Source organism: Sipha flava, unplaced genomic scaffold (genome assembly GCF_003268045.1).
Source record: "Sipha flava isolate LNK unplaced genomic scaffold, YSA_version1 256_pilon_pilon, whole genome shotgun sequence".
In the NCBI taxonomy this organism is placed as follows: domain Eukaryota; kingdom Metazoa; phylum Arthropoda; class Insecta; order Hemiptera; family Aphididae; genus Sipha; species Sipha flava.
The window spans coordinates 391,884-403,080 of record NW_020272909.1 but is presented as its reverse complement, the minus strand read 5'-3'; the positions used below and the strand labels follow the sequence as shown (position 1 = coordinate 403,080).

The following is an 11,197-nucleotide window of genomic DNA, read 5'->3' as shown; positions in this document are numbered from 1 at the left end:
TACACGCACGTGCCATGGAAACAAATAATAAAAAATAATGATAACAAATTCAGGGATAATAATTTCTTTCGCACTAATTAATATTATTATTATTGAAACTAATAGCAACTATTTATAAACAAAAATGTCCATCGTAAATCTCAAAATGTCTCTTTGAGTACCTCCCGGCCAGAGGCGTAATTTCAACTTTTGAAAGGGTGGGTGAACTGATTAAATTTGCCGACTTCATAATATTTAAAAAATTATAATTACCTATATATTTAAATATTTAATATTTATGGACGATAGACTATCAATAAGATATTTTTTTCGGAACACAACATGTAAGAATTAGTAATGAATAATGATATCATGATGATAAACAAAGAACATGAAACGTTTCAATTTACCCAATTAAATAATAACATTAAAGATAGTAAAACATTAATTTATTTACTTATCCTATAGGCTATAAGTTACCTATTAATGGGTTTAATGGAATAATAATATAAATCTAATTAAATAAATACTTGTAATTTTATTATTTGTATATTCAATACTTTACAGAATTTATTTATAACAACATAAAATTGTATCTCAAATATAATGTACCGTAGTTTGATGAATAGAAACGATTTTAACGATTTTTTATAGATTATGAGCTCAATTTTTATGGTATCGATATCACGAAAGCTGATTTATAAAAATCACATAAATAGAAATATATATTATACCAAAAATAAAGTTTATAAGGTTCGCGTAATAACGATTGTCATGAATTGGGGTGGAGCCAGAGCTTCCCAACTTTTAATAAACCGTGAACGTGTATTTAAAAGAGAATATTATCTGATTTCTGAGTACAAAATAGCAAATAAAAATTTACTATTTACCGATTTTAGTATTTGATCATCGGCCAAAGAATTGCCAACTTTTTAAAATTTCTTAGATTGAAGCATTTGCCATAGTCTGCCCTCCCCTCCCCAAATGACGCCCTTGCTTCCGGGGTTGAGCCTATCAATTTTAAACTTAGCCTATCTTCTGTCAGGTTTAATATATCTCTGTATCACATTTCGTTGCAATTGATCCAGCCGTTTGGAAATGCATAAAGGACTAACAAACAGAAAACCTATGAATCCAGATAAATAACTTAGATATCAACTGCAGCACCATCTGCCGAGCTATCCAGGGCGTAACACAAACGTATTCAAAAAAATTCATTCAAATCGGTCCAGCCGTTTAGGAGTTTAGTGACATACACATGTACAGTATAATTATAAATCTAAAGATACATTTCCATAAAAGTGTGATAAATACTATATTTTCAGTTTATAGAAAGAGAATATAATAATTTACACATTTCAGTTAATTAGAATTATGCATTTTTTTTTTTTTTTTTTAGATAATTGTTTGATATCCGATGAATATAATTTATAGAAATCAATGAAGTATTAAAAGCAATTTAACTTAGTATTAAAATATCCCTATAATTGGTATTCAATACCACTCTTGCATGTTATAATAAACGATTGAGTGTCAGATGTATTGAATAATGATAAATTTAAATTTAATATTTAGTTAATCGAGTAAAATTGGTAAATAATAAATATCAAATAAAATATGTAATGAACTAGTAGGGATGACTATAATATACAAAAATAAAAAAAAAATAGAAACATAAACATTATTAGTTATAATTTCATTACCAGTAGTCAATTTGACAATCTTGAATTTATGTAATTCACGATTATAGATTCACATAATTATAAATATTATAAATATAGCATTCTTACAAAATAGTTTTTATAGCATTCAAAGATATTGCATAAAAACCACTTCGTGAGTCACTTAAAGATACAAAATGCCAACCGAAATGATTGAGACACATTGGACATATTATTTTTAGTCCTCTATACCTAAACAAAAAAATAATATTCACAATAATGAAATACCATGAAATATAAATGAATAAATTATCTTACCCATAAAACCATCGACATGTATTTGTTATAAATTCTACTTTTGTCAACTCCAATGTTATATCTAATGAAGTTACAGTGATTATGGAATGAAATTCTCCAAATGGAGTACTAAAAATTCCCTGGGGTCCATCAATTGACATTAAGAATACACTGTTAGTATTACAAAATGTTACTTCACAGCCATTTGTTGCACACTTAAAGTTATTCATTGGTTGCTAAAAAAAAAGTTAAGAACCAATGCAATTATTTATAATCTTAATATAATATTTTAAAATGTTAACATTTCTCACATTTTCATTCAAATAATTTAGTTCCCATTGAAGCTTAATGATTAATGATTCAATACCCAACAGGAGGTTTATTTGTTTTGGACTGAATATACCAAGTCTCATCACTTGAAATGATAAAACACAAGGATCAGATGATAATTTGATTTTTTTAACTGTAAAATAAAAAAAAAATACATGAAATCAAAGGAATTTTATATTTTACTTGAATAAGTTTCTTGTTTAAAATTATGCTGAATAAAAGAAAATTAGTATTATCGGTGTGTAATCCATGTAATCATAGGCGTGCGCACGGGGTATGCAGGGTATGCCGCTGCATAGTCTGCGGCTTCATGTGAGGGGCCCACATTTATTATTAAGTTAAGAAACTTTAAATTTAATTACCAACACAGGAAATTTAAATCAATTAAAGCTTGATAGTAATGATATTTCAATGTTGAAGGAAAAATTTAATTTGAGTCTGAAATTAAGCTCATTACAAATATGTCTGATAGAACTTCTATTAGAGGGTCATCAACTAAAACATTGTAGTATGGCTGAATTAATTATCAGAAAACGACCGGAAAATAATATTTTCAAACTTCAATAAAGCTTTAACACAATTTGCAACAATACCTGTGACAAGCTGCTCGTGCGAGAGGGACTTTTCCAAATTGTTTATTGTAAAGTCTAAACTTAGAAACACTATGTTACAAGAACGTCTTGATTCACTGATGTTAATATTTATCGAGCAAAAGATGGCATCAGAAATCAATATTGAAGATGTAATAGATGAATTCAAAGCATGTGTGTCGATAAAAAGAAGACTTGAACTTTAGATTTTACGTACTCTCCATAAAATAACAACATTATAAATATGTTAAAATTATTCAAAAGCATTCAATATAGTACATACTTGATCTTAAATAAATAATAAATTTTTTTTTAATAAATATAAATCAAATTTCAAACTACTTATTTCTACAGTGCATTGTTTAATATTCTACTGTAAAACTATGTGTGATTTTAGATTCTAAGGGAAGTAAAGAAGTTAAGTAGTATATATGCAAAAACTTAGATTGTAACTTGAATCTCATATGCGTTAAAAGAAAATGCAAATAAATTAAGGGAAGATTAGAAAATTTATTTGTGAGGGGCCCTATATTTCTTATTGCATAACCTGCGAATAAAGTCTGCGCACGCCTATGCGTGTAATTAAAATAATCTAAAAATTTAATAAATAAATGCATTTTTAAATGGTTCTACATTGTAATGGACATAATTTAATCAGAAAAATAAACTGCTTGTGGCTATATTTCAACCAGAAGTCATCCAGGTTGATACTCCTATCTGAGTCTACTCAGTTAACCTTCCCAATTAAAATGTATGAATAATCAAATATAAAAATTAATACTGATGTATAAACTAAATTACTCTTTTTTATTAAACATTCAGGAACGTACTGGGTCCATTTTCCTTATCGGGAAACTGTATATAATTAGGGCCTACTTAATATTCATACTAATAAAAAAGGATTTCATGTATACCTACTCATTTCTTACACAATACTATAAAACAACCATAAACCTAAATAATAAACCAAATCTATACTTTGATTTAAATTCTATAAAAATAAATAAATACGCAACAATATTAAAATAATTATTTTTATTTAAATAATCTCGAATAAAATGTAAATTAAATATTAAAAATAAATTTTAAAAAACTCGTATAAATTATATAATATGAATAATATGTTCGTAAAATAATATTTAAATATTTCAGTAAAATATTTAAAAACCAAACTTTCAACATTCTTAAAATTTCTGTACTTTGTTCACACATTAAGTCAATTAATTGAGTCGATGTAATATTAGCCAAAAATTCCCTTTCGCAGTTCATCAAAACAATGATTCCAAATTATTTTGTGTTAAACAACTTCTTAAATGTGTTTTTATAATTATAAGTTTAGAAAATGATCATTCACACGTTACTCGAGCAAGAGAAAGTTTTAAAAGAAACTTGTAAACATCAAATAAAATCCATTATACTTTAAAGCAGGGGTGGCGAACTTATGACACGCACAAAAAATTGAAATTATTAAAAATTGTACACAAAAAAAAAATATAATCTATTTATAAAATGTGGGTTGTAAGAAATTCAAATCAACAAATTATATATGTTTTAAAAATGACAATATTTCTTATGCTTTCATATTTTTCGTTAACTTAAGCTTATAAGTTTATGAAAGCTTATTCGCCATAACAAATTTAATTTAACTAAAAAGGAAAGAAATGTTTTGACCAATGAAACAATTACTGCTTGTGTTTCACTATAGTAAAATTAGTAATTCTTATATTAAATTTAATAAAAATAATATAATAAATCTGTAATTTTATTTTTATTCTTAGAAAATTTAATATTATTAAGGACGTGAAAGATTTTCAATACCTAAAAAGGAAGAATTTTGCACTCAAATCAAAAAAGGTTCACCTCCCTTGCTCTTGAGAATCCATATTGAACTCATAAATAACATTTGATATGTATAATAAAAATGAATTATATTTTTTTTCTTGTATACATTATATTACTATTATTTTCCAGAGAATATTCAAAATTATTGTTGTTAATTATTAGGTAATCCAAGTAATTTATAAATAACTTTATTATAAACAAATTCAGTCAGAGTATACTATATACTCGCAGCCGTTTTGTCATGTCTAGTGCTCCTCTTATTATAATTCACTAGAATTCTAATTAAAAATTATTTGTTTTCGATGAATACAATATATACATATTATAAATAATTTATACATATTATCATTGATCATAAAGACTATTATATTTATACATTATTGTATTTATAATCAATGATATTATGTATAAGTATTAAATAGTTATATATGATCAAAGCTAGTAATTATACGAGTAGTATACTAAAAATTGCATTATCAGTAAATAACCAACGAAATTTATTATTTGTCCTTTATGTAATTTTCTCTTTTAAACTATTCAATTAAAATTGTTAAAAATAATAAAATTATTGAATTTAACTGGAACTACAGGTACCTATTTGGTAAGGGGCCCTGGTCTTATAATTTTTAAGAGGACCTACTAGGATTTTCCCGGTATCCCAGTGGGCCGGTACGCGCCTGCAAACGTTACAAATTAAACTTTATTTGGATATAATTTTAAGTAAAAATCTAAAAATCTAATCCAAGTGCAAATCAAGTTTTTGATGATATTAGTTTTACTTAATTTAGAAATGTAAAATCAGTTATAAATGAATGAACATTCTGAGCAAGAAATGTAGATTCATAAAAAAATTAGTTAATTATGTAAAAAAAATTATCTATGCTGTAATTAAAAGTTCAAACCTTTTCCATTAGTTTTCTGTACTTAGGGTTCAATTAATGAGTTTAAAATTGGTGTACTTTTAAACTGAATAAAATATGGTTTTACAATTTTTTTTTTTTTGAATTTTATGGTATTTAGTAATTTCAATCAAATAAATAAAAAAAAAATGTCATAAGTATTTTTTTTTTTTATCTATTAAAGAGGACAGAACAAATAAGGCCATTAGTCCCTCAATTCGGGTTTTATAAATACTATTTTTATTATTAAATATAAGTTATGCTTACTTACATAATGTTTGGATTTTTTTTGTTAGAAATGATGCTAAATGATATGCATCAAATTGATGATAAACCCAATTTGGCCACGGAGATTGCCACATATTTTTCTTATATCTATAGGAAATAGAATATATAATATTTTAATGTTCATCACTTTAAATAAATAATGTATTACTTACGCGCTACTCTGATTATGGTTCCTTGGATTCAAGCACACCTTGAGGTGAGGATGAGTAGATAATGTAATATCTTGTAAAATTTTGACAGTAGCTATCATGATGGAATTATCATTTTCACTAAAATCAAAATTAATCGTGGTTAAAAAAATTCCAAATAGTTAAAAAAAGATTATATTTAGTGTAATATGCTTAGATGTTTTAAGGGAACATGTGTGAAACGTTTGAACGTACAGAAGAAAAAAACTCAGAAAAAAATTCTGTTATCAAAAAATATTGTACATGTTTTTTACTTTGAAGGATTATATTTTTATTGCTGATTAATATCTCCCTGTACAAAAATGATTTTTGACTTATAAAGTCTTTAGCGATCATAAATGATATTGACTCCTAAAATATTATGGCAATGATATATTCGAAAATATTAATGATGATAAATAATGAATATTGAACGCTTGGAAGCAATCAAATTACACAAAAATGGCATGGGCGTTGACAAAATTGATCAACTTATTGTTAATTATAGGAGCTATTTAAAATCAAAAAAACGGATCTCAAATTGTATTTTCATGCGATTAATTTAGCATATTTCAATACCTGGTTGGAATATAAAAAAGATTGTGAATATTTCAAACACGCAAAAGAAAATAAATTGGTCTTGCTAAATTTCAAAGAATTATTGACAGATCTAGTCATTCTCATACAAACATGAGACAATTTATTTTTACATATATAGATTCCTTAAAGGTAAATAAAAATTATATAAATTAAATTACCAGCCAGGAAATGTAGTAGCAGATAAAATTTTAAATCGTTGATGGCCCATAGCCTTGGCTGAATAAGGTAGTGAATATTCCTGAAGAGAATCCCTATTGTATTCAAATATAACGGCAATTGTTCCAAATGTACTTTGCTCATCTGTATTTCTAAAAAAAAAAAAAATACAATTTTACTAATTAATTAATTTTATTAAGTATAAAATTAATAAAACTTACAATTGATATGAGACACCGAATCTAAATTTCTTTCTGGTTAAGACATATCTAAAAAACTTTTGTTTAATTTCAGAGTAAGCAATGATTGGAAAAATTTGCCCGGGTACCAAATGCAATTTTAAAAATAAAACTGGTATTTTTTGAATAGAATTTACGGTAAGTGATCTGATAGTATTAATTTGATCAAGTTCTCCTAAATACTAACATAATAAAAAATATGTCAAATAATTTAAATAAATAAAACATTAAAAATAGCTTAAATGTACTTAATATACTACAAAATTTTTTTATTGAACATTAAATAAGTTTATTGCTAATTAAACTCATTTAATCAAATATACATTTATATTCTTTTGAAAGGCTTACCCTTCCCCCAGAAATAATACAAAATTTTCTACATATAAATTATAATTTATTATAAATATATATACTGTAAATTTTTAATATTATTCAGACTATAAATAAATGTAAGCCCTTCAGCAATATATATATATATATATATATATATATTTATACATTATAATTATGGTAAATTTATATAATATTAAAACAATATTATTTATAATTCCTCAGAAAACCATTATATTTTGATTTTTATAATAACTTATTATTTTTAATAGCTGTTTATCTTCGTTACATTTTTTTATACAAAATATTAAAATAAAAAGTTTTATTAAAGTTAAGAGTTCAAACATATGATTATATAATAATAATAAAATATATTATATAAATATATATTATAAAAAAATTCTAATATTAATTTGAAATTTGTTTTAAGACTATATTGAAAGTGTAAACTTGATAGTTTAAAAATAATAGGTTATTCATTTATAGGTAAATAAATAATAAATTACCATATGTAATGAAGTTAAATGTTGATTATAATGTGTTACATCTTCTTCAAATGGTATTAAAAGAGATAAATAATGAGGAGGATTAAATCCTCCCTGTGGCTGTTCAAATCTTGGTATAATTACAACATCATCGTTTAAATCAGAATCATTATCATTGAGTTGTATCAACACATCATGGTCATCTCTAAAACAAGTACATCAAAAATAAAATAAAATCATTAATGATGAGGTATAAAAAATTTGGTACATTTTCAAATACAAGGATGTATCTTGAAATATTGTTTATTGAATGTAATAATTGTATTGAATAAAAATTAAAAAAATTAGCATTATTTAATAACTCAAATCTGAAAGGATAGCAATAAATATTCAAGTTATACTGTAAATTTAAACCTAAAAAACAATTAAATTTGTTGCAATTAGACTATTTTTTAACAAAAAAATTAAAATAGGATAAATTAAATTTCTTGATAGTTCTAGAATAAAAAATGAATAAAATGAGTTAATTTCAATCATAAAACTGAATGTAAATTTTCCTAAGGTGAGTGAACTGATTTTATTTTTATTAAATGATTTTTATCGTATAATAAATATACGTTTTATTCATTAGTTATATCTTAAAAAAATGTAAGGGGAATATAAAGAGGGATTTATAGTAAATATCAAATTAAAAATATGTTTTGAGTAAATTTGATTCGCCTGCAGATGATGAGTCATGATGCTACAAAAATTGAAATGATAAATTAACTTGATGTCCTAGAGCTGAGGAGTAATATTTTTTATCGAAAAAATATATTTAATTTCTTTTCGAATTTGAAATTTAAAATGTATTTTTAGAGATTTATTATTATGGTATTAGGCAAATATATTACTTCCTCAATAACAGTGGTGCAGTGAAAAATGGATTAAGGTTAACAACATGTTTCAAAGGGAGGAGGGTGATACCACAACAACTCCTAACCCCCTTCTAATTGCACCACTATTCAAAGACTATTAATCGAACGCTTGTTAAAATTTAATCAACATCTTGGGAAAATGGTCATTTTGATGCGTATGACAACCATGTGTTTTACCAGTGACAAAAAATATGATGTTTATACTACCCACCATAAAATTTACTAGAAATGAAAATAAATCTTGTCATGCAATATATAAATATTATTACCACTATTACTTGAGCATTAAAATACCTGCTAATAAATAGTTACCGCGAAATTATAAAAGAAGGGTGCACACGTTTGTCCATTAGCGTGAAAACCTAAAAAAATAAATAAAAACTATGGGTTTATGTACACAGAATAATGATCGATCGAAAGATGAAAAACTTTGTATGAATAGTTTAAGGATTTTTAAAATAACAACAAAGCTAGTCTGGCGAATTGGTGAAAAACTAAAGAGTCAGTTACCTAGTTGTTGAGGGAACGTTGAGATCGTTTTTTAATGGTAGTGAACTAGTATTGGACAGCCCCTATTTTCCATGAAAATTCGAACTACGCATTTTTCAATGTACGATGATATGATATAGAGCCCCCCTCGATCTTCTTTCATATGATCATAAGGCCCTTCGCACACGAGGCGATTGTAACGCAACATGATTTATGCGATATATGCGATACGAGCGATTTCCTATCAAAGTTAATGGTGATCCACTAACGACGCAATTTAATAACGACGCGATGGCGACGCGAGCGACAGACGTCACGCGCGACCGACAGTGCTGATCGCTTGGCAGTCGCGTCGTACGAATCGCGCATAATTACATTTTTATTTTCGTCATATAATATTATTTATTTACACATAATTTTAACTATATAGGCATTCAATATTAAATTTGTTGGTGAAATTGAAATAGGAATTTCTTTTTCACTCCCACATTCTCTCATGTTGGTATTCTTCTGATAATTAGCAGAAGATATAATGTCTACAATTTCTTTGTAGGATTTCTTTGACATTCTGTAAAATGCTACAAATTTAACGTCGGTTTCCTGAAGTTCTCTAGCCGAAACAAAAAGTCGACAGAGGTTATTTCTTTGAATATAAGGATGAAACCAAAATTTCCTTCTATGATCTTTTCTTGCATTTTTCTACCAACCAACTTTTTGAACAAATAGTACGTAAACATTTCTTTTTCGTCACTAGATGAACTCGGCATTTTAAAAAAGGCCACTAAAGAACCGAGCAAATGTCAGTAAACGACTGATAATAACCGATTAATACACAAATAACGATAATAATAATCGTACAACAATCGCATCGTGTGCGCCCCCGTAATCGCACAGATTGCTTGTATCACATATATCGCATAAATCGCTCAATAATCGTGTGGCGTTACAATCGTCTCGTGTGTGAAGGGCCTTAGTACAAAGTAAATAATAGTCTTTAGTAATAGTTCTTTTTTATTTATCAAATTGCACATTATAATTAGGTATCTACCAATCTGTTATTATTTTTTAAACCGAAAATATACTTTTGTCTGATATAAATATGAAAACTATTTAGAAATTTAATTATTTTATAATTATAATTATAATTTTATAATTTATTTTAATGAGAGTATTATAATATAAAATTTAATTGATATATTCAAGTCCTCATCAGTTGTTTTGTTTAAACTGGCTTCCTGAAAAACACTTTCATAGAAGTCTTATTTATTAGTAAAGGTACACAGTTCTCTAATCCATAATGCATACTTCCAGTTTCGAACTACATATATTGTGTCGAAGTTCACTAAAAAATAGGGGCTGGTAGTAGGGATGACAACGATATATCAAAAATATCGATATATGAAGTCGATATATCAACTCAATATTATCGATTCTTTCGATATTTCAATAAGATAAATCGTTGAGAAACCTAGATATATTATATTTATATACATTTATAAATTATTTGCGATGTTATAGATTAATAATAATAGCTATGTTTAGTGTTTACATGTTGCACATTTGCACCACACAATCCTCATTGATTACATCGGAAGTCGATATAGGCTTATAGTGTATTGTATACAGCTGTTACGGGTGTCCACAGAATATCTACTATTAAATTATTATTAGAATGAAAATTAGACGATAGAGCCATAAAAGAATATTGATCATTATCAGTATCTATTATTTCGTAGACCGTTACACCTTGCACCCTATTATATGAAATGTTCGATATATATCGATAAAATAGCAGTCGATATATTGTGGTATCGATATTGGGTATGCGATATATTTCAATAAATCGATGGTCAAAGATTTTTGGCCATCCCTAAGTAGTAGTAATAATAATAATAATAATAATAATAATAATAATAATAATAATAATA

The 11,197-nt window shown here is 26.0% G+C and overlaps 1 protein-coding gene across 1 annotated transcript; it reads right to left on the bottom strand.

Moving 5' to 3' along the window:
- Window positions 1–1,765: 1,765 nt before the first annotated feature.
- On the bottom strand, window positions 1,766–10,036 carry LOC112684725 (protein cereblon-like). Its single transcript, XM_025556372.1, has 9 exons — window positions 9,861–10,036; window positions 7,885–8,068; window positions 7,031–7,230; window positions 6,812–6,961; window positions 6,039–6,155; window positions 5,870–5,973; window positions 2,249–2,400; window positions 1,959–2,173; window positions 1,766–1,892 (listed from the first exon to the last, which is right to left on the bottom strand). The coding sequence occupies exons 1-9, from the start codon at window positions 10,034–10,036 to the stop codon at window positions 1,766–1,768; spliced, it is 1,425 nt and encodes a 474-aa protein (XP_025412157.1).
- Window positions 10,037–11,197: the final 1,161 nt, after the last annotated feature.